Genomic DNA, 24,850 nt, shown 5'->3' with positions numbered 1-24,850 from the left:
AGCTGTGGGGCCTTGAGGCCCATCATAAATCATTTGCTGTATCGAGTTTGCAGGAGCAGGCCAATACAAATTGGCCCCTGAATGCCAAGGAAATCATTTTGGCTTGGTTTCTCGGACTGTCTTTTGAATAGATATACTTACTGTTCTGTTCTCATCAAGGATGGAGCATTGCTCCATTAAAAGGCACTCATTTTGTGGGAGAAAGGAGGATCCAAACTGCTGGCAGATCATATGTTAACTGATCAGAGTGTAATAGTGAAGAAACTCACTGCTAAAAATGTAGGTAGGCTGTATTTAGCTTTGAGGCAGCTCTATCAAGGGAATGAAGGAGAAAACATTGAGATTGAAGACTATTTGTAGGTCAGCACTATTCCTGTCAAATCGTTCAAAAAATGAAATGTTTTTGCATGTTCTTTTATGCCTGGAATGGCAAAACATAAGAAAACTGAATAGTTTTATAGAGTCAGATAATTTATCTTTGAAACAACGACAGAGTATGTTAGAAATACTCTGAATGTCTGGCAGCATCTGTGTAGGGTGAAGCAGTGTTGATGTTTCAGATTATGGTCTTGTGCCAGAAGACGACCAGATCTTCTGAAAAAGTGTACAAATGTAACTGATGTGCATTACAGTTACGAAAACAACAACACTTTCTGACATCAAAAATTTTACCTTTTAATTAGTCTAGTAGAAGCTTTGAAATGGGGACTTGGCTAGTTTTCAGAATCTTTAGGATTTCTGTGTGGTGGACCAAACATTTACTGAGTGTTCAATGATAGTTGTTTCATGCTTAACAGGGCCCACAGGTCAAAATCGACTGCTAGTTGCTCTAAGTGGAAATCACACTGGACAAAGAAATTTTACAAGTACAGGAAGACACTTGTATTTACGTTGGTCAACAGATCATGCAACAAGCAAAAGGGGATTCAAAATCCGGTATACAGGTATGGAAATTCTAACTTCTTGCTTTATATTTTTAATTTTTAGGTTTTAAGATCTCATTGATATGTGTATAACTCGGTAGTAATTGTGATTATATTTTAAAATTTCTAAAATTTGTCCAGTATATGGCTATGAACTGTTTTGCTCCGCTTGTACGCTGTGAGGATGTTATAAAATTGAAATATCTTTTTGTTCAAGTGCATTCTTTTCTCTCTCTCTCCTCCAACTGAGTTGCATTTTCTTTGGTTTGCATTTTCAACTGGAGTATATTACACTCAAATTCAATACTATCATGCCTAAATGTGTGACCACAATTCACACACTTTCTGACGCAATCGCAATAAGAATCCAGAATCCAACTAGATTTCTTCCTTTCCCACACCTGGTACACTGAGGTTAATTCTTGAGATCAACCCAACTCTGAACATCTGCACATGGAACACAAGTAGATCATTGGGCCCTTTGAGCCTGCCGCACCATTCACTCACACACATGCACTCACATATATGCATGCACTGATATGCAATCACACATACACTCTGATACCTGCAAACGTGTGCGCGCACGCGCGCACACACACACACACACACGCCGTCTGTCTCTGTCTCTGTCTCTCTCTCTCTGTCTGTCTCTCTCCAGATGTAGATTCAATCTTTCAATTCTCCTACTTCTATGTTTACTAGTACATGGAATTGGGAGTAATGTTGAGATTACTGCTTTCGAGATCTTGCTTTTCAATGTCCTTCCCAGCTCCTACAAATCTACTTTCAGGATTTTGTCCCCTTTCCTACGTAGGTCATTTGTACGAAAGTTGATCACGATCTCTGGCAGCTCGCCCTCTCTCAGAAGAATGTCCAAAACTTTGTGATTCTCTTTGACCCTGGCACCAGGGGGTTTTAACTTTTCTATAGCTCCCTGTCCTACACATCATCAGAATTTATCATATTTCAAGGCTGCAAATAATTACAACTGCTGGTACCTTTGGCATTATCTTGATTTCTATTTTTCTAATACAGAGCATGAATTTCTTCCTAACATTATGGAATGTTTGCATCCATAAGTAGGTCAGCCACATTCTCCTCATATCTTTCAAGATGTTTGGAAAGTGTACACATTTCATCAAAATCTCTGCTTCCTTTACTTTGTTTCTTCATTAATAGTATTCAGTAATTGGAAATCTCATGGACTGGGATCTTGTAGAGATAATAATGGTCTCAGCTCCCAGTTGCTGAGCTACTGAAACCACCACTCCATCCTGTTTTCAGTTGTTCTATGGCATCTTATGGCACTTAGAGCCATGGAGTCATATAGGATGGAAACATACCCTTCAGACCAACTTGTCCATGTCGACCAGGTTCCCTAAGCTGAACTAGTCCCACTTGCCTGTGTTTGGACCATATCCCTCTAAATATTTCCTGTCCTTGTACCTGTCCAAATATCTCTTAATTGTTGTAATTCTACCCACCTCTATCACTTCCTCTGGCAACTCATTCCACATTCATACCACCCTCTGTGTGAAAACGTAACACCTCACGTCTCTATAAAACTTTCCCCTCTCACCTTAAACCTATGCACTCCCTTCCTCTGGGGAAACAACTTTGGCTATCTACCTTATCTATGCCCCTCACAATTTTATAAACCTCAATCAGGTTACCCTTCAGCCTCCTACACTACAGGGGAAAAAAGGTCCTAGCCTATCCAACCTCTCCTGGTAACTCAAACCCTCCAGTCTCAGTCACATCCTTGTAAACCCTTTTTTGCACCCTTTCCAGTTTAATAACATCCTTCCTATAGCAGGGTGACCAGAATTGTATGCAGTACTCCAAATGTGGCCTTACCAATGTCTTATAAAGCTGTAACATGACGTCCCAACTCCTGTACTCAATACTCTGACTTCACTATCCTGCCTACCTGTGAACCCAATTTCAAGGAACAATGTACCTGCATCCCTTGGTCTCACTTTTTGACAACACTCCCCAGGGCCCTAACATTAACTGTGTAAGTCCTGCCCTGGTTTGTTTTACCAAAATGCAACACGTCACATTTATTTGAATTAAACTCCATCTGACATTCCTCAGTCCGCTGGCTCAGTTGATTAAGATCCTGTTGTACTCTTAGATAACCTTCTTCACTGTCCACTATACCACCAATTCTGGTGTCATCCGTAAACCTGTGAACCATGCCTCCTACATTCGCATCCAATTTGTTTATATAAATGATGAACAACAGTGGACCCAGCACCAATCCTTGCAACACACCACTGGTCATAGGCCTCCAATCTGAATAACAACCCTCTACCACCACCGTCTGTTTCCTACCATCAAATCAATTTTGTATCCAATTGGCTAGCTCTCCCTGGATCCCATGAGATATAGCCTTACTAACCAGACTACCAAGCAGAAGCTTGTCAAAGGTTTACTCAGGTAACAGGTCCTTGGTAGACGTTCCTGTAGGATCAAGGACACACCCAGGCCTTCAAATTGTGAGGAACCCAGGTCTGGGTGATAGTAGGAGAGGGGTTGGAGGGGTGGGGAGCAAGGGAATTGGTAAGGGCAGGTCATGGCCTTCAGCATGTCTTCCTGCCTTCATTCAGGCACTGGGATGGGAGACCATGAGAAACCACATAGCAGTTTGCTTATCATGCTACCAGCAAGACAAGTTCCCTGTTCAACATTTGGTTAAGGACATAAGAACATAAGAACCGGGAGTAGGCCATCTGGCCCTTCAAGCCTGCTCCACCATTCAAAAAGATCATGGCTGATCTTTTCATGGCCTCAGTTCTACTTACCCACCCTCTCACCATGACCCTTAATTCCTTTACTATTCAAACAATTATCTCTCTTAGCTTTAAAAACATTCAATGAGGAAGCCTCAACCACTTCACTGGGCAGGGAATTCCACAGATTCACAACCCTTTGGGTGAAGAAGTTCCTGCTCAATTCAGATCTAAATCTGGTTTCTCTAACTTTGAGGCTACGCCCTCTTGTTCTACTTCCATCCACCAGTGGAAACGTCCTCCCTGCTGCTATTTTATTCATACCCTTCATAATTTTGTATGTTTCTATAAGATCCTCCCTCATTCTTCGAATTTCCGATGAATATATTCTCAGTCTATTCAGTGTGTCCTCGTAAGCCAACCCTCTTAACTCTGGAATCAACCTAGTGAATCTCCTCTGCACCCTATCCAGTGCCAGTACATCCCTTCTCAAGTAAGGAGACCAAAACTGCACACAGTACTCTGGCTGCAGCCTCACCAGGACCCTATACAGCTGTAACATAACCCCCCTGCTTTTAAATTCAATCCCTCTGACAATGAAGGACAAAATTCTGTTTGCCTTCTTAATTACCTGTTGTACCTGCAAACCAACCTTCTGCGACTCATGCACCCAGGTCCCTCTGCACAGCAGCATGTTGCAATTTTTTACCATTCAAGTAATAGTCCCTTTTACTGCTATTCCTACCAAAATGGATGACTTCACATTTATCAACGTTGAATTCCATCTGCCAGACCTTCGCCCACTCACTTAAACTATCTGTATCCCTCTGCAAACCTTCAGAGCCCTCTGCACACTTTGCTCTACAATTCATCTTAGTGTCATCCACAAACTTTGACACACTACACTTGGTCCGCAACCCCAAATCATCTGTGTAAATTGTAAACAATTGCAGTGCCAGCTCTGATCCCTGAGGCACACCACCAGTCACTGTTCGCCAACCAGAAAAATACTCATTTATCCCCAATATTTGCTTCCTGTTAGTTAACCAATCCTCTACCCATGACAATACATTTCTTGTAATGCCATGTACCTTTATCTTACGCAGCAGTCTTTTATGCGACACCTTGTCAAATGCATTTTGGAAATGCAGATACACCACATCAACTGGATCCCCATTGTCCACCACACTCGTAATGTCTTCATAGAATTCCAACAAATTAGTCAAACATGACCTGCCTTTCATGTACCCATGCTGCATCCACCTAATAGGGCAGTTTCTATCTAGCGGACTTGCTATTTCTTCCTTGATGATAGATTCAAGCATTTTCGCCATTACAGAAGTTAAGCTAAACAGCCTATAATTCCCCATCTTTTGTCTACCTCCTTTTTTTAAACAGTGGCATCACGTTGGCTGTTTTCCAATCTGCTGGAACTGCCCCAGAGTCCATCGAATTTTGGAAAATTATCATGAGTGCATTTGCTATTACTCCCACCATCACTTTTATTACGGCCAGGAGACTTGTCTATCTTTAGCTCCATTAGCTTACCCAACGCTACCTCTTTCATGTCTAGGTCGTCACCTACCTTATGTCTCTTTGAAATCAATTATTGGCAAGTTATTTTTGTCTTCCATGTCAATACTGACACAAAATACTCGTTTAATGCATCAGTTATTTCCTCATTTCCCATTATTAAAACTCCCTTCTCATCCTCTAAAGGACCAATGTCTACCTTAGCCACTCTTTTTCGTTTTATATATTTATAGAAATTTTTGCTGTTTGTCTTTATATTCTGAGCTAGTTTCATCTCATAATCTATCTTACTTTTCTTTATAGCCTGTTTTGTGCCTTTCTGTTGACCTTTAAAGTTTTCCCAATTTTCTAGTTTCCCACTGGTCTTTGCTGCTTTGTATGTCTTATCTTTCAGTTTGATAGCCTCCCTTATTTCCTTAGACATCCATGGCTGATTACCCCTTTTCCTACAGTCCTTCCTTTTCTTTTTAAAAGCAACAATGGAGGACAAGTGCCTTAATTGGACATTAATTTCTCACTTAAGGGCCTAGTTAATATTGGGGCAGGAAGATGATCAATGGCTCTTCCTGCCTTGGACTTAATCGTGTGGAGGTGGAGTGGTGGCTACATTCCCACCAACTACACTCTGCCATTTAAATAGGCTCATATCACCTCACTCACCATGGGGACGAGTGCAGGATTCTGCCCGTGTTGTCTGTTGCCTTAAAAGACACCCAGTTTTACACTTCAAGATATGTATTTTCTCAGATGTGTCTTACTGTTTTCTATTGTTTACTTCTTACTAGCAGAGGTACATCTAAAATATAATGAGCCTAGTTTCAACTGTGAACTAACATTCTGCTCAGTGATTATGTTTCTCAGGCAACCAGAATGCATTGCTATTTTATTAACATATCTTCAATCTACATTGCATTCATTACATCTTTCCTTGACACTAAAGTTCAACTAATTCTCCCATTCACTCTTCCACAAAACATGTTTTTTTTTATGATTCCTAGCTTCTATAAATTACATTCATGGCAGATTTCTGAATTGGTGAAGTTTTACTTTCTCTTGTTTGTTCATGTTGTCAACCCCATGGGGAAACTGGAAGACAAAATATTAACATCGACTGAATGAGTCCCAAATGAAGAAATGTCACTTTCTGTAACTTTAAGTTCAATATAAATAATAAATAATGTAAATGAGATATGAATCAGTAGTCGGACAGAAAAGATCACATTAAACTTAAACCGTTGTTACAACAGTTACACCTTACATAACCACAAGCATTCCTGTTCAAGATGTATACCATTAAGTAGCAATAAAGCTCCACAATATTCTTCTCTTTATTCATACAGAATAGTTGAGGAGTCCTATCCAACAACTTTCACCTCTGAGCTTTGTCAATGTGACTGTCATTAGTAAGGCACCATTTTTACAAACACTCTCTTCCTCATAACACCACAGGGCTGATGGTGCAGTTTTCCAGGCATCTTTTGAAATGTCTAACCAACAATGTCCCAGTTTTTAGTGTGGCCATTTCTGGTAAAACATCCAACTCTTTAATTAGAATCTCTGAGCTTTTCTCATAGCCTTCTAGGTTTTAGTCCTTTTTAGCTCACTTCCACAGTGCAGCCTATGTGCTGAGTGCCTTTTGTCTCAAACTTTTCTTTGTGTCTACCAGCAACGCGTTTTCATATGTAACTCCCATACTGTTGGCTGTACTTCCATGTCAAATTTTACCACAACATGTGGACCATTATTTCTTATTGTCCAAGAAAATTACCTTGAACACTATAATTAATGGATACCGTTTTAAGACTTCATCTAATGCTTTAAAAACCAATTACAAATTCCACACTATTTTAATGAAATTATATTTTTCCTTACTGTACTGCTTCTGTCTCAAAAGTCATGATGATTCATCGAGTTAATTTTCTTTTTCCAGGATTCCAGCCGTATTTAGATTTGAACCACAACAATATTAACAACCTTGCCTTTGAGGCTTTCTGACTTTCAGTTGATTAATACCCTACTTTTTGAAAGTGAATTTTGGTTCAGCTTCTACTTGGGTTTGCTATAATGGACTACAATTCATTCAGAATGCATCCTCTGTCTCAAAAATATTCTGCAACTGCGCTGTGCAACTACTTGGAAAGTCAACCTTCAATAATTTACATTTGTAGCGTGCCAGCTACATTCTGAAGTTTGCTCCCTCTTCGCTGCTTAAGATCTCTGTGATGTGCAGTACTGATCCGCTGCGTACTGGAGATGATTTTGAACAAAATGAAGGAGGACTTTCCATACATGAAGTGTCAAATTGGTCTGTACTATTAGCACAAAATGGGCTCATTGCAAATTGATTTCTTTTCACTTGGCCCAGCCTTCTTTCTGCTGAAGTTCACAGAATGAGAGTTCAAACTCTTTTTAGACACATATTTCCCAATCTCACGTTGCTTTCACTTGCTTTGAAACTTAAAATCTCAGCAACATTTTTGAAATCAATGGGAAATAAAAAGTGGTGCAATGCATTAAAGGTTGCTGATCTTCCATTTCACTGCTCCATTCTAAGTGAAATCACTGCAGTGTTTCATTTGTCTGTAACTATGCATTTCTGCACCATTTTAATCATCACTGTTTCTTGTGCTGCCGGTCAAGTTTTCCTATAACTTCTTGCTACTATTTTCATTCCCATAATAATAAATACATTTGTTACAGTTCAATCATCTTCATTCACTTCTGTCAGAGAATCATAATTGATGATAAATCAAAACTTTATTCTTATTCAGCCAGGATAGAAAATATTATCAAAATTGCAACATGGAAGCAAACAGTTTAGCCTTTGTAGGTGTTTACTCTCCAATAAGCAGCAGTCCTAATCACAATCGTAATGTATTTTCCCATTCCCTCTACTTCCATATGTCATCAACAATCGATCTAACTTCTTCCCCTCATCATTCTCCTAAGAATCTTATTGCCAGTCCCATAATTATATGCATGGTATGTTACAATATGACTTCTTAGCAGTTTTCTATCTCACCAATTGTAATTTGTCACTACCTTCCAAGGCAAGGCAGGTTCCATGTCCCCCTCAGCCGGAATAGGAAGTGAACCTACTTGGTGCTGTTATTCTGACGTAGAGGCTGGCCATTCAGCCAAATGGTATAACTTGGACAATTCAGCAATAGGTATGCAAGTCCCTCCGGACAAACTAATGGCTGTTTAACTATCTGTATGTTGCCCTTTTGCAACATCATCCAAAGCCATCATATTGGTTTTCACATGGACACCGACAACAACCCAGGTCTACCTCATCACCCTATCTCTCGGCTCCTCCCCTGTTATTAAATTATCCAATTGATTATTCGCCCTGCAATATTAGAGGAGCAGAAGTTTCTTCCAATTAAAAATTGGGAAGTCCAAAACTATTGTTTCTGGTTCCGGCTCCGAATTCTCTTCCCCGGCTACTGATTCCATCTTTGTCTTTGGCAACAATCTGTGATTAATTCAGTTTGTTCACAACGATCAGCAAAAGCATTAACCTGCTCTAAAGACAGGAGCTGCAGTCAAGAGAAGAGTGGCAGGAAGATTGAGCTCACAGGCAACAATAGCTGTTTAATAAATAACATGGGGAGAGTTGCAACTACCTTGCTTTCTCGGAAGAGCTATGCTTCCAGAAACAGAACGTGGAGCAGATATCTACAAAGATAGAGATCCGCTTTCTGCTAGACTGGGTCACCCAATACCAGTGACTGTGAAAGTGACCTGTGTGTGAGGGTACAGTAGAAAAGGGGACTGCAAGATGAGGAGAGAAGAAGGGGCTGTTAGGAGAGGGGAGAAGAAGCAGGCAGCACTATGGGGAATGATGAAGGTGGCAGTGGCAGTGTAAGGAAGCTGCGAGTGGAAGGGGATGGGTGGAGGAGGCTGCAAAGGAACAAGAGAACAATTTTAAACCCGCCAACAAGATAATACACTGCTGGCTGGGAGCCAGGACATCTTACATCCTGAGGTAATGAAATCTGTGAGAAGCAATATGGAATTCCTAGCTTAAGGGTGAATGTATTTTGCATGATGAAGTACGTGGCAATTATTCTGAGCTTTTTTAAACTTATACACGTTGTCTTGGGCCAATGTAAATGCTTCGATTTCTCAGAAATTCATGCTTTCCCCATGTGTCGTGGCTTTCCGTGTAATGAAAGTTGATAATTATTGAGGATATTGATGAATTCTTGCTATTCTGCTTCTGCATCAGTCCAAATATCTTGCATGTTCACTATCACAGAAAGTATTGTCAGTACATGACTGCATCACCTAGTAACTGAGTTAGTGATAATGAAAAGATAATCCCCAAAAAATCAAAATGTGACACTGAGAAAAATCTCAAGGGCCTGAGCCAAAAAGCTTTGACTGATTCTGAGACTCGACCTTGCTTGACTTAATCTCCTAACTCTTCTAAATCTATCTTTGAATTGTCCCTCCAAATACTTCAATCGAGAAGGTGTTACGTCCCTCTATATGATGACTGTGGATATAGGTCCAATGCTGAATGCAGGTGATCTGTTCTAATAAGGTGTCAGCATTAAAATATCTGAGACCAATCTGCTGAATCTCTCTCTTGTTTTTTTTTACCCTCTTCATGCCCAAACCAGCTCTGAACACATCTCTGAGTTGATGAGAATAGTCTCACAAGATCTTAATACAGCTAATCTAGCCAATTACTGAGATAAGATAATGAAAGTGTGGTCTCGGTTTTGAGTTGTTTTCTGTATTTGTTTGATGCGACCTTCTTCACTTGTGTCATACAGTGACTTTGTGTTATCTGTGGTTGTAGTAATGATCTTCTCTTTTAATCTAATTATATTGAGTCAACATAAGAATAAAGTACTGAAAAGGACACTTTTTGTGCTGAACAAGAGAAAGCAGACTTTTTTTGATCATTGCCTCACAGAATGCTGATACTGCTCTCAGTTAACCAGCCCAATAGAGCAATGCTTGCAAAGCTTATTACTGTTTTGCAATTTCAAGTATCCCTTACCCCCGGACACTGAGATTAAAACATTAAAATGCTGAGAATATGCAGCAGGTCTGTGGACAGCATTAATGTTTCATGGTCGTCGACCTTTCCATCAGATACCTCAGAGATTGCTTGAATTTCTGTTCCACGGGTTTTAATTCCCTGAAGAAGCCAAACATCTTGGTTTCATCACTGACCCCATCCATATGAAGATCATTCTGACAACGTGCCTAGGATCCTGTGCAACCTTCATATACAAAAAGACATCTGGATGAATGTCTTGCACGCATAGCACTCTGACACTGGGATATTCATGAAAACTGCATAGATAGCCACTGAACTGTAGAAAGGCTTGTTTTGAGCTGGAATAAACAGTAAAGCCACTTTTTTCTCTGGCAAATAGAGCAAAGTACTTCACTTAAATACCTTTTGAAATGTTACAGAGTGTGTAACATTCTGTAACCTTGCGAATGACCCAATCTGTTCAGCATGCTGTTGCTAACTAAAATGTGTGATACAAATACAGTGTGACCTGTGATTGATTCAGTCATTGGGGCAGTGCAGTGGCTCAGTGGTGAGCACTGCTGCCTCACAGCACCAGGGACCTGGGTTCAATTCCAGCCTCAGTTGCCTGTCTGTGTGGAGTTTGTACATTCTCCCTGTGTCTGCATGGGTTTCCTCCAGGTGCTCCGGTTTCCTCCCACAGTCCAAAGATGTGCAGGTTAGGTGGATTGGCCATGCTAAATTTCCCGTAGTGTTCAGGGATGTGGAGATTAGGTGGGTTATAGGGGGATGGATCTGGGTGGGATGCTCTGAGAGTCGGTGTGGACTTGTTGGGCCAAAGGGCCTGTTTCCACACTGCAGGGATTCTAAAAAAAATGTATCATGCAAGGTTTCCTTTTTCAAAACTATAAAGAATCCAGTTTTCTTTTGTGCCAATTGTAAAGAGATTTCATGCAGGGTTTTGCATGGACTTGCGTTGGATTCTCTTCGTGTTGGGTTTAATAAATGTTTGGCTTGCTCCTTACTTTTTCACTTGATTGTTTTCCAAAACAGTAGTCGTAATCAAGGTGGGGTAAGAGTTACATTTGAGGTGAGGTGTCGCGGTGTTAGATAAAGACCTGGATTGAGATTAGCCATATTACAACAACATCAACTGACATTTATGTAGTACCTTCAACACAAGACATGTTCACAAAGCAATTCACAGTAACACCATAAAACAAAATTTGAGGGCAGCATGGTGGCTCAGTGGTTAGTACTGCCGCCTCAAAGCGCCAGGGACCCGGGTTCAATTCCACCCTCGGGCAACTGTCTGTGTGGAGATTGCACATTCTCCCTGTGTCTGTGTGGATTTCCTCCAGGTGCTCCGGTTTCCTCCCACAGTCCAAAGATGTGCAGTCTAGGTGATTGGCCATGCTAACTTGCCCGTAGTGTTCACGGATGTGTAGATTAGGTGGGTTATGGGGGGATGGGTCTGGGTGAGATGCTCCAAGTGTGGACTTGTTGGGCCGAAGGGCCTGTTTCCACACTGTAGGAATTCTATATGATGACACCGAGCCACATAAAGAGACATTAGGACCCAAGGCTTGGTCAAAGACATAGGTTTTATGAAGTGTTTTTAAGGAAGAAAGTGAGGTGGGGAGGTGGAATGGTGTAAGGGAACACAGGGTTGACACTGGAATGGGCTTTGCTGCGAGTTAAGACAATGGCAGCAGAACTTTGCATGATCTGACCTTTAGAAAGGGTAGGATATGAGAGAGCTGCAGCCAGGAGTGCATTGAAGTCAACACTCGAGGTAAGAAAGGCACAAATGAGAGTTTCAGCAGCAGGAGAACTCAGATAAGGCATTGTTGTGGAGGCTGATGAGAAACAATCTTAGACATGCCACAAATATGTGGTAAGAAGCTCAAGCCAGGGTCAAATGTGACACCTACATAGCAAACAGATCAGGTTGGTCTCAAACGTTTGCAGGGACAGGGATAGAACTAGCAGCTACGCTGCAGTCACATCATCCCATTGGTAGTTGTCTGGTTTACATATAACACTGAATTCATCAGTATTATGCCCAAAGGGTCTGTGAGTTACAGAATCTGTGCTACACTCATGCTCTCCTTAGTTATTGCTTTCTCCTGGGAGGATGAGTTGTGTGAAATTACCCAGGAGGTAGAACCATACTATCTTTAAGCGCAAGATACCATTTGACCCATCAAATCTATTCTGCTGTTTGAAAAAAAAATCCAATTTGTCCTGCTCCCCAGCTCTTTCCCCTTGGTCTTGCAGCTTTGTCCCTTTGATCCATCCTGATTGCAAGTTCCAACCAAATCTTCTTCCACCTCCATTTCAGGGAGTGCATTCCTGGTTATAATAATTTGCAACATCAATTCTTTTAAATAATTCTCCCAGTCTTGCCTCCGCACCTTTTGTCAATTGTCTACACTGAGACTCAGTCAAGTGTGTGAGCAAACTGCAGTTCCCATGAATGTCATTTTGGTTTGTAGGTGATTATAGGAAAAGTGAGCATTTCCTGAAATTCCTAAATCAGGAAGCATTGATTGAACGGTAGTAAACAAACCGGTCAGAAACAACAAGGTGCAGGCCTGGATGAACACAGCAGGCCAAGCAGCATCATAGGAGCAGAGAGGCTGACGTTTCGGGCCTAGACCCTTCATCAGAAAAGCGGTCAGAAACACTGGTGGGTGAGAGAGTTAACGTGCCAGTGAGTAAGGAGGATGGTGGGTGAAAGTTAAGGTCCCAGGGGGTAAGGACACATGACATTGGAATCAGAGGAGGCAGGTATCAGCTCCTATAGGGTCAGGTGGGGCCATGCCCAGGGTGATCTAGCAGATAGGGATCTAACAGATACAAATTGGGAGGTAATAAGTTAATTTGGTCAGGTGTGGTTGTCAGGACTCTGTAGGAGTAACGGAGTTAGCCAAAATAGTTTTTTTTTGGTGGGGTCATCAGGTTAATTGTCACACAAAAGTTACACTGGGTTTTTAATCCTCTAACATTTCCTGTGTAACTAATGGGTGAATTGGATCCCTCTGAATTTTCCAATTTTACGAAATCGAAGCCAACACCTTCATTCTTTCGCAGTGTTCAACATCTATTTAATATCATCATGTGTTGCAGTTTTTCACAGGGTTTCTAATGCTTTGTAATGAGTTATCCTTTTTCACAATAGCCCATGTCTCTTCATTTCACCATTTTAACAAAATGTAGCACAGTAATACTTTGAAATGACTCAAGAGTCCATAGTAACTTACATTACTGGAAAAGAGACTTTGTAAGTGCTTTTACATTGATATGGTGTGCTGTTGCCTCATCTTCATCCCATGATAGAACTGTTATAGAACCAATAGTATTAGTAAAGGATAGTTGTCAGTTCATTAGGTAGAGGGTTGAGAAAACCCATGTTAGTATTTGTCAGAATCCACGATAAATGCAACCCATATCGCTGTAGTACAAAATGTCTTTGTTTCGTGAGACGGCCTACAGCTCTTCCATGACAAGGATAAATCTTCATGTTGGCTCCTAACTTCAGGAGTTTTCTCATGACTCATCTGAACAACTGAACAAAATAAAATGGACATCAGTCAGTTTTCATGATTCAAAGCTTAGCATCAGAATTTCCAAAAGCTTTAGGAACAACAGCTCATTTGAAAGAAAAGAAACTCAACACTTGTTACAAGTGCTAATTCCAAAGTTTCCAGAACAATCTGACGAGTGTACATCTGAAATTTAAATATACAACAACAAACAAAATCACTGACTGATAGGTTTCCGCCAAAACTCGGGGGATTTTAATTTGGTTATTCTGTCGTGTAGATCATTTCTGATCAGATGGTTCCTTGTATGTTTGCTTGTTGGAATCTATCGTGACCACTAATTCAACAAGCAACCTCAAATGATTGTGTTGTCAATCGGTTTCATTATAATGTTAAACACACCTGGCTGGAGGATTGTAATGTGGGGATACGGGGAGGGGGGTGAGTTGGGTGGGGAGGGGAGTTACAAGATATGGCCTTTTGCCAGTGGAAAAAGCCCACAATTCATTCTTCAATCAACTTCCTTGCTGAAGTTAGCAGATTTTCTGGCCACACGAAACCCACCCTGATGATTGAGTTACTGAAAGGCTTGGGGCTGCTTTGTAGCAGTCTCGAGAGAGTGCTGAGAGACTGTCAAACATAGCACAAGCTAATGAAGCAGCTGTAGGAACGTGATGAACTCACTGTCACAAAGCCACTAAATAATAATGATAATGGTGAGGAATAGATAAATCAACTTAGAATGGTTGTCACTCTCTCAATAAGAAGGGAACGCTGTACAATAGGTCAACTGGTATCCCAAAAGGAAAGTCGGGTTAAGCTTCATGTTTTTGATGGTTGAAAGCTTTGCTTTTTGTTGAGTCATTTTCTCATTTAAAATGGTCAGCAATTGTGAAGTCTCTCTTACTGTTTATGCTTGCTGAATGATGAGTGTTGAAATTCTACAGATAAACTGTTGTTGTTTTTTTTGCTTGCAGCTTCCTACTGCAGCTTGAACAGTGTCCCTTTGAACGGCGGGGTACTGAATAAGACGGTCGGCGCTTTAAACAGTGTGTTGCAGTTTTACTGTAAAGCTGGGTATTGGCTGGTGGGCCAAAATAATGCCACGTGTAGGCAGACCCCAAATGGCATGTATCAGTGGGATGCTGCGGTTCCACTCTGTCAAGGTAAGGTTTACTAAACACAAATACCATTAAATAAATGGTTCAGGTCTGTCTGCATGGAAGTGGAATTTCCCTCTTTAGATTTCTATACTAAAGAGGTACACCCTATTTTAAATACCACCCCCCTCCAACCACACCATCTCTGTACCATTGACTCTCACTGTCAATTCCACAAATTGAGTGCAGTGCTCTGACCTTTTTGATCACTTGTGGTCATTCAAATGCTGTTGTGTCAATCTTGCGCTTTATTTGTGGATATGTTCTTCACACAACCTCAGGCCTGACTTGTCGGCTTCTTTTGAACAATGTGGTACACTCAATATAAGCATGATGTAAGGCTGCAGGACTCCATCGTCCAAGCCATCCATCTTCCGAGCTTTCTATTCAGTAAACTTGACATGATCAGGAAGGAGAGATCACATCCAGATTGAGGTACAGCCCCAATGAATGCATATTTCTTGGATTTTGGAGCTGCATGAGAATTTTGTGTAGAGGGGAAGCGGTTCTTATTGGTTTTGTTTTTGGTTCGTAGTTTGTAAGGTCTTTTAACATGATAAATTGAAGCTCAGGAACAGGGAACCAATACAAAACCAAGAGTGAGATCATAGGAAAACCATAAGTTCACTGGTTGGTAATTGCTAATTTGATTATCTGTTACTTTCATATTCAACGTAAATAGGAGAAACATTTGACATATTAAAAACTAAAAGATTAGTCGGAAGTCTAAAAAAAACAAGAAACTAAGTAAACAAAATAGAGATGCAGGGCCAGATGATATGCTGTGCCTGCATAATGTGGGAGCTTGTGGACCCCATTCTGGTTCATAGTGACCACATCTATGGCAATAGTCATTTGCTTAGGAACTCTGGCTTAGAGTTGACGAGCTGGAGTTCGAACTTTAAACATTATGACACATTAGGGAGCAGAAGAGTTAACTTGATGCTGTGTTTCAGGAGGCAGTCATACCTATTGGATGAGCAAACTTGAATATAGTCAGCGGTCAGTTACAGAAGGATGTGGCTATGAGTAGAGGAATCCAGGAGGTAGTGCTGACGGAGCCTCAGCCCTTGATCCTGTAACAGGTTTAAGATTCTTGCTCCCTGTGTGGGTAAGAGCAAGGGCTGCAGGGAGGATGAACAAACTGAACATAGTACCAAGATACAGGGAGCCATTCAAGAGGAGGGAGAAAAGAGAAATGTAATTGTAGTTGGGGATAGTAGAGTCAGGGGATAATATAGTTAGTGGGATAGGCACATTTTTCTGTGGCCAGGGTCAATAGTCCTGAAGGCTTTGTGACCTGTTTAGTTGCCTGGGCTGCAGAGGAAATTGGAATGGGAGGGGATAGCTCGAGTTGTCATGATCCATGTAGGTACCAATGATATCAGTAGAAAGAGGAAAGAGACTCTGCTGAAGTAGTATGAGCAGCTAGGGGCTAAATTAGAAAGCAAATCCTAAAGTATAATAATATCTGGATTACTACATGAGCCACGAACTAATTAATACAAGGTCAACAAGATTAAAGAGGTAAATGTGTGCGTAAAAGATTGGTGTGGGAGAAACGGGTTTGAATTCATGGGACATTGGCACCAGTATTGAGGATGGGGGCAGCTGTTCACATGGGAAGAGCTCCACTTGAATCATGCTGGTACCAGTGTCCTGGTGAATCACATAACTACAGCTGTAGATAAGGCTTTCAACTAAATAGTGCAGGGAGTGGAGGGATCAGTACAGTTGTATGGAAAATTAGAAAATCGGAGGTAAAAGAAAGGTATTGTTGCAGGTTAGTGATGGGGTTGATTGTTACCAGAAATTCAAAAGAAGGGACAAAATGTGATATTGCGCCGAGGAAATATAAAAGTGTAAGGAAATTTGATAACAGCACAAACTTAAAGGTTTTGTATCTTAATGTCTGAAACATTCAGGACAGGGTAGATGAATTGATGGTGCAAATCAAGGTAAATAAATATAACCTCAGCCGTTATAGAGTCATGGTTACAAGGATATCAAAACTGGCAACTTGACATTGGGGGAAATTTGACCTTACAGAAATAAAGGGGTAATACTGATGGTGAGATAGCACTGTTAATGAGAGATGGAATGAGGAAAGTTGTGAGTGATGATCTCGGCTTGAATGATGCAGAGTCCTTTGGTTTACGGTAAAAAACAGCACAGAAGAAAGACATTGGTAGGAGTAGTGTACATGCCCCCAGACAAGAGCCACTCTGTGGGAAAGGCTATAAATCAAGAAACAGTAGGAGCATGTAAAAAAATGAACAATGATTAAGGCTGACTTTAATCTTCATGTTGATTGAGTTAATCAAACTAGAAAGTGTAGCTATGACAATGAACTCATCGAGTGCATTCGGGATAGTTTCCGAGAGCAACATGTTATGGAGCCAACCAGGAGGCAGGCCATCTTGGATCTGGAATGGATAATGAAACAGATTTAATAAATGACCTTAGAGTACGAGATCCCCTAGGAAATAGTGATCATAACTTGATAGAATTTAATATTAAGTTTGAGAGTGATAAACTTGGACTGGAAACAACTATGTTTAGTTTAAATAAAGAGAATCACAGTGAAATGAGAATAGAGTTAGCTGAAGTGAAGTGGGTGGATAGATTATCAGGAATAACAGTCAGCAAGTACTGGCCAGATATTTAAGTAGGTAAATTATGATACTAGTGAGGAATATATAAATTCATAGTGAGAGCTTCTTTACAGAAAACAGAGGTCAAAGTGAACAAAGGCTCCTTGCAAAATATTGGTTATGGGGAACAGGGAAGTGGCAGAGAACAAAAGAATGGAATATTATTTAAATTGATAAAAGCTGCAACACAAATAAACTTGGGGGTACTTGTGCACAAAACACAGTAAACCAGCACATGGATGCAGCAGGTAATCAAGAATCTCATACAATGTTGGCCCTTATTTCTTAATAATAGTGTGTTATGAGCAAACATTAAACAGATTGAGACTCTACTCACTAGAATTTAGAAAAATGAGAGGTGATCTCATTAAAATGTTTGGATTCTTAAGGGACTTGACAGAGTAAATGCTCAGAGGATGTTTCTCCTTATGGGAGAGCCTTGGACCAGAGGATATCGTCTTAGACGAAGGAGTCACCAACTTAAGACTGAAATAAGGAGGAATATCTTCTCTAAGTGTTGAGGGTTTTTGGAACTCCTTCCCATAGAGAGCTGTGGGGCAGAACCTTATGTATATTTAAGGCTGAAAGAGATTCTCGTTCAGTCGAAGAACCAAGAGTCATGTGGAAAGGGCAGGAATGTGGCTGTGAGGAATGTTGGATCAACTATGATTATCAAGGCTTGAGGAACTGAACAACCTACTTCTGTTCCTATTTCTTACAGTCTGCAAATTGATGCATTGATTGTATTTTTCCAAAGATCTTTGGATTCTGAAGAAGTACCAGATGATTGGAAAACTGCCAGTGTGACACCATTATTGAAAAGGGGAGGGGAGGCAAAAAGTGGGTAACTGTAGGCCAATTAGTCTAACATCATTGTTGGAAAAGTACTAGAATCAATTATGATGGAAGTAACAGCTGAACATTTGGAAAATGACAATGTAATAAAGCAGAATCATGGCTTCATGAAGGGGAAATCATGTCTGATTATTTGTTAAGATTTTTTTTGAGGAAGTCTCAACTCGAGTGGATCATGTTGTATTTGGACTTCCACAAGGCATTTGCCAAGGTACTTTACGAAATGATAAGTCATACGAGCCCTCAGTGTTTGACATGGTATATTGGCATGGATAGATAATTTGCTAATGGACAGGAAACAACGAGTGGGGATAACAGGTTATTTTTCAGGTTGGTGACATGTGACCAGTGGGGTTCCACAGAGATCAGTGCTAGAACCACAACTATTTACTATATGTGTTAACAACTTGGAGGAAGTAAGCGAACGTACTGTAGCCAGATTTGCAGACAACACAAAAATAGGTAGAATGGCAGGTTGTGAGAGTAATACAAACAATTTACAAAAATATTTTTTCTGATTAAGTAAGTGGGTAAAATATTGGCAAATGAAGTATAATGTGGGAAAATATGGAAGGGAGAACAAACGAACAGTATTATTTAAATGGAGAAAAGCTGCAATAACAAAGGGTCTTGGGGATACTAGTGCAAGTAATGTAGATAACTAGCACAAAGGTGCAGCAGGTAATCAGAAAGTTTAATGGAATGTTATTCATTATTTCAAGGAAGTTGGAGTATAAGAGTGTAGAAGTCTTACTGCAACTATGCAAATTGCTGGTGAAAGCACATCTTTTGTTTTATTTATTCACGGAATGAGGGCATCACTGGCTAGGCCAGTATTTATTGCCCATCCCGAATTTCTCAGAAGGCAGTTAAAAGTCAACCACATTGCTGTTTGTCTTGAGTCACATGTAGGCCAGGCTGATAAGGATGACAGAGATAGTAGGAACTGCCGATGCTGGAGAATCTGAGATAACAAGGTGTAGAGCTGGATGAACACAGCAGGCCAAGCAGCATCAGAGGAGCAGGAAAGCTGACGTTTCGGGTCAAGACCTTGATAAGGATGGCAGTTTCCTTCCCTAAAGGACATGAGCAAACCAGACGGGGTTTTCTGATATAACAAGGTGTAGAGCTGGATGAACACAGCAGGCCAAGCAGCATCAGAGGAGCAGGAAGGCTGACGTTTCGGATCTAGACCCTTCTTCAAAAATGGGGGAGGGGAAGGGGATTCTGAAATAAATAGGGAGAGAGGGGGAGGCGGATAGAAGATGGATAAAGGAGAAGATAGATGGAGAGGAGACAGAGGCAGGTACTAAGAAAGGCAATGTGGCTGTAGTACATGATTTGCTTCAGGATGTGGTTGAGCAGTTTCAGGGCCGAAGAGATTACAGGAGAGTTGCAGTGGGAGATAGATCCACTGAGGTCTTTCCGGAGGGAGAAGGGTAACTTCTTCAAGGTAGGCATCCTTAGCATGCAATAATCTCTGACATGTTTTTTGTTTCAAATTCCCTTTCTATCAGTTTGCATGAGTAGAGCTCATAAGCTACTTACTCTCTGTTCCTACTAATGGGTCTTATTAATACACCGATACATATATTTCTCTCTATCTTATTCAAAGTTTTCTTTCCACACCAGTGAAGCTTGGCTCTGTCACATTAAAGATCCGTTTGCTAAAAACCACGAAACATGCAATTAAGCAGCTTTAATGAAATAGAATTTCTTTTTCATAATTTCAATTCCACTTGAGCAATAAAAGAAGTGAACTCTATGGACATATATTCTTAAGCAATCTATCAGGCATGCCATGACACACATGCCTCTGAAGCAGGTGGGAGTTGAACTATGACCTCCTGGTTCAGAGGTAGGAACACCACACTGGATCACAGTGGCTCCCACATGGATTGTATATTGTTATAGCAAGGCAGTGATGCCTGAATATAGTTTTATCAATAAAATCCCAAACTTGAGACTTCCATTTTTCTTTACAATCAATTAAACTATCAAACCATGTAACCTGGGATCAAATAGATGCGAAACAGCAGCTCACTGGTGTTTTCATATTTAGTTCAGTGGGACAAAAAAAATGATGTATTTGCCAGATAGAGTTTTTTTTTGGCAGAACACTATTCAGACTCTTCCCAATAGAGCCACCATTACTATGTTAAGCCAATTATGATATCTTATAATTGCTATGTTTCATCGGTTTTTGTATGAAATAATAAACTACACCCTCACACAAATCATTTTCATTTTGATTCCATGTTTCAGTCATCAACAGACTGCAGAGAAACTCCTGCATCAAACACAAATCTTATTCCTTTCTCTTCTCATATCTGGTTGCCTTCCCCACAGACCCCAGACCCTCCCTGCGCTACTCACCACCCCCACGCCCGCAGGTGCATACGCACACAAACATGCACATGCACAAACGCACACAAATACACACACACAAATACAAACACACATCCACACACACAAATACAAACACACATCCACACGCACAAATGCAAACACATACACCACACCACACAAACACAAACACACACAACACATACACACACAAACACCACACACAAAGGCCCACACACAAACACACATGCACGCGCATGTGCACACACACACACACACATACACACACGTGCACACACGCACTCGCAAAGCCCCCCTTCCAGGTTACCTGTCCACAGCCAGACTGCTTCCTGCTACCTGTACATCTCACTGTGTCAGGATCTCACCTCTCCATTTTTAGCCTGGTCACCTTCTCCCTCCCAATGTAACATTGAGCAATAAGACCCACCCATGGCTGTCTGTGCCAGTTTGCCTGCCCAGCGGTAGCTTCTCTTATTGTTTTTAGAATATAGAATAGAGTATAGAATATAGAATACCCCTTATTGTCACTTGTACTACAAGTGCAGAAGTACAGGAGTACAGTGAAAAGTTTTTACAATGGCTGCCTTTTAATGGCGCCATCTTAGGTACAAGTACCTCGGTACAAATCTTACAGAGTTAAAAGAAAACGTAGTGGTCTTACACAAAGAGCATTGAGGGAAAGTATAAGCATAACTTGCAGAGATAGTTAGCATCTAGTGAAAAAGTTTTAAGTTACAGCCCGATAACAGCAGCTCAGCAGGTGGCACCAGGCCCAAGTTCGGCAATTGTCCCACATTGCTCCAGCCTCCAGTCTGCTCCTCACCGGCACCCAGCAGCTACAGGGTAAGTCCCGCTGTATTGGGACTAGTACCTCAATCCGTCCGTCACTGTGGGGACACAGCCCCTCTGTCACACGGGGACACGGCCCCTCCATCGCTCTCGGGGACTCGGCCCCTCCATCGCTCTCGGGGACACGGCCCCTCCATCGTTCTCGGGGACACGGGCCCTCCATTGCTCCGGGGACACGGGCCCTCCATCGCTCTCGGGCTGCCTGCTCCAGCTGTCCCCACTGGCCCCAGGGAATCCGTACCTGCGCGACGCTCCGAGAGCTATTCCCCACCCACTGCTCCAGGAGCTTTTCCCCACCCGCTGCTCCAGGAGCTATTCCCCACCCGCTGCTCCAGGAGCTATTCCCCATCCACTGCTCCAGGAGCTACTCCCCACCCGCTGCTCCAGGAGCTACTCCCCACCCGCTGCTCCGGGAGCTATTCCCCTCGAGCTGCTCCAGGAGCTATTCCCCACCCGCTGCTCCAGGAGCTACTCCCCACCCACTGCTCCAGGAGCTATTCCCCACACGCTGCCCCGGGAGCTATTCCCACCCACTGCCCGGGAGCTATTCCCCTCAAGCTCCCCTGGGGCACGCAGCCCATGAACTGGTGCAAGGCTCGCTGCTGTGGACTTGTTGCTGGCTCCGATGATGAGAAGAGAGAAGAAGAAAAGAGAAGAGACAGAAAGAAAGAAGAGAGAAAGGAAGGAAAAGGGAGGAATAAGGGCAGGCGGAGCAGAGGAGCTCCGACAAGTGTGTCCTACTGTGCTGCCATATTTGCACAGCTGGACATGCCATACCCTGAACTGGGGCTTTATCCTTTGCTGAGATAGTAAAAAGGAGAAGACATGACTGTGGTGGTACCTTTGCCTGAGTCACTCTGATCCTATCTGACCAATCAGCAGGGACAAGGCTCAGGACCCAGCGCACATAGCTCTCCGGGCAACCCCCCTTACCAGAAGGACACTGAATATAGAGGAATTAGTTGGCAAGGTAAAGGTGAAGGTTAATTCATTTGCAAATTATGTTGCAGACGAGGGGCAATAGTACAGCTAAACATAGAAATCCAAATGCTGTTGTCACCCTGCAATTAGCTCCACAAAAACAGAGTGTCTGTGGCTTGCTCATCATTGAATCATGGCATCCTGACTCGCTTGAGCAGCCTGCCACTTGAAAAATGGCAATATCTGAACCTTGTAGATCTAAGTAAAGGCTAAACAATGTTTCATGTCCCGTGACAACCAGTCATGTACAATTATTCAACACTGATCAGTACACAGAAGAAGAAAAAAGAGGGAGGGCGAGGCTGAAAACAGAATGAGAGACAAAGGGCATGGGGGACACAGCCATTCATGTGCCCTCTGGCATTCATGTGTTCACAGCAATATTGTGTGAGCATGTTAGTTACTTGTAGGTGAACATCACTATGCTGAACTTTTGCGCTGCAATCAGTGTTCTTATCCTTAAGATCACTATGAGACCAAAGGTCACTGCCACTATCCACTCTGTCTCTGCTAGTTGCATGACACTTGTCAGCACAGTTTGATTGTGGTACTCAAAGAGACATCAAACTTCCTTTGTTATGAATACTATGAAATCAGAAGATGTTGGAGCAAAGTAGGCCATTCATCCCATCATGTCCACTCTGCCATTCAATGTGATCATGGGCTGATCTAATCATCCTCTGTTCTATTTTCCTGCTCGTTCCTCACTCACTAGTTAAAAAATATGTCTCACCATCCTGCAGCTGGCAGAAATCTAATCATAACCTGAAACACGCAACATGAGGTAATCTCCATACACATGTCAAAGGCATGAGGTGTGACAACAAAGATTTATTGTGACAATGAGCAAGATTCTTATACCTCCTATCTTCTGTCAGAAAACTTGTGTCATTTTGCCCCATCTAAGTGATTACAACATTTACTTAGTCGTGTACTGTGCACTTGTGCTTTAAATAGCAGCAATATCTATTCTTGGTAAATGCTCACTTCGAAATGCCAGTTCAGCCAACAAAGCCTTTTGTGTTGTGTTCTTATACTGCCATCTGGTGGCTATCAGAATTACAGCCGTGCAAATAAATTATCCCTCGTTCATGAACAGAGCAACAGAATATTAGCATTCATTCTCATGCACCCTAGACCCGAATTATTGTAAGCCTTAAACAACAGTTCCTTCCTTTGCTATTTTTAGGTACCCATCCACCCACTGTTTTGTACTTCATTTCGTGGTTCATAATGTTATCTGATATGCAACTTTGAGGACTAATCAGGGTGACTATGTGGGAATCATTCTTTTTAACCTTCTTATGCCTGCTTTGGTAATTGAACGACATCTGATTTAAGAAGCTTAATTGAATCAGCTATGTAAATACCATATGTACATAAGCAGGTCAGAGGCCAGAAATCCTGCAGCAAGTCACTTACCTCCAATGTCCCCAAAGCTTATGCACCATCTACAAAACACAAGTCAGGAGTGATGGAATACTCCCCACTTCCTTGGACGCAGCTCCAACAACACTCAAGGAGCTTGTCCCCATCCAGGGCAAAGCACACCCACTTGAATACCATCTTATTCCCCACTTTGAAAATTCACTCCATCTGCTACAACAGCCAGCACTGGCAACGTGTACCATTTACAAGATGCACTGCAGTAATTGACCACTGCTCTGCCAGTAACGCCTTCCCAACCTGCACCCTCTACCACCGAGAAGGACCAGAGCAGCAGATACATGGTAACACCACCATCTGCAAGTTCCTTTCTAAGCCACTCATCATCCAGACTTGTAAATGTATCACCATTCCTTCACTGTCACTGGATCAAAGACCACATTAGCGGATGTGCAGGTGAACCTGGTGGTCTACTGCATCCGCTGCTCCTGATGTGGCCTCCTCTACATCAGTGAGACCAAGCAGAGGCTCGGAGACTGCTTTGTAGAGCACCTGCGCTCTGTTCGCGACAAACGATAACACCTTCCAGTCGTGAACCACTTCAACTCCCCCTCCCACTCCCTGGGTGACATGCCCATCCTGGGCCTCCTCCAGTGTCACAATGACGCCAACCGCAAACTGGAGGAGCAGCACCTCATATTCCGCCTCAGGAGCCTACACCCAAAGGTCTAAATGTGGACTTTACCAGTTTCAAAATCTCCCCACCATCATCCCATGACCAACCCTCCCTCTCATCCCCGCCTCCTTGACCTGATACAGCCTGTCCATTTTCTCTCCCACCTATCCGCTCCTCCCACCTC

General features: G+C 42.0%; 1 protein-coding gene across 1 annotated transcript in view; it reads left to right on the top strand.

Moving 5' to 3' along the window:
- The window catches only part of LOC109928798 (CUB and sushi domain-containing protein 1-like), a 2,165,117-nt gene that overhangs the window by 1,955,387 nt on the left and 184,880 nt on the right, over nt 1–24,850 (top strand). The window contains exons 52-53 of the mRNA XM_048597409.1: nt 798–944; nt 14,716–14,904. Of these exons, the coding sequence (XP_048453366.1) occupies nt 798–944; nt 14,716–14,904 (336 nt within the window). The remainder of the gene's footprint in view (nt 1–797; nt 945–14,715; nt 14,905–24,850) is intronic.

This window comes from Rhincodon typus, chromosome 5 (genome assembly GCF_021869965.1).
Source record: "Rhincodon typus isolate 14 chromosome 5, sRhiTyp1.1, whole genome shotgun sequence".
In the NCBI taxonomy this organism is placed as follows: domain Eukaryota; kingdom Metazoa; phylum Chordata; class Chondrichthyes; order Orectolobiformes; family Rhincodontidae; genus Rhincodon; species Rhincodon typus.
This window is presented reverse-complemented; position numbering and strand designations above follow the sequence as displayed.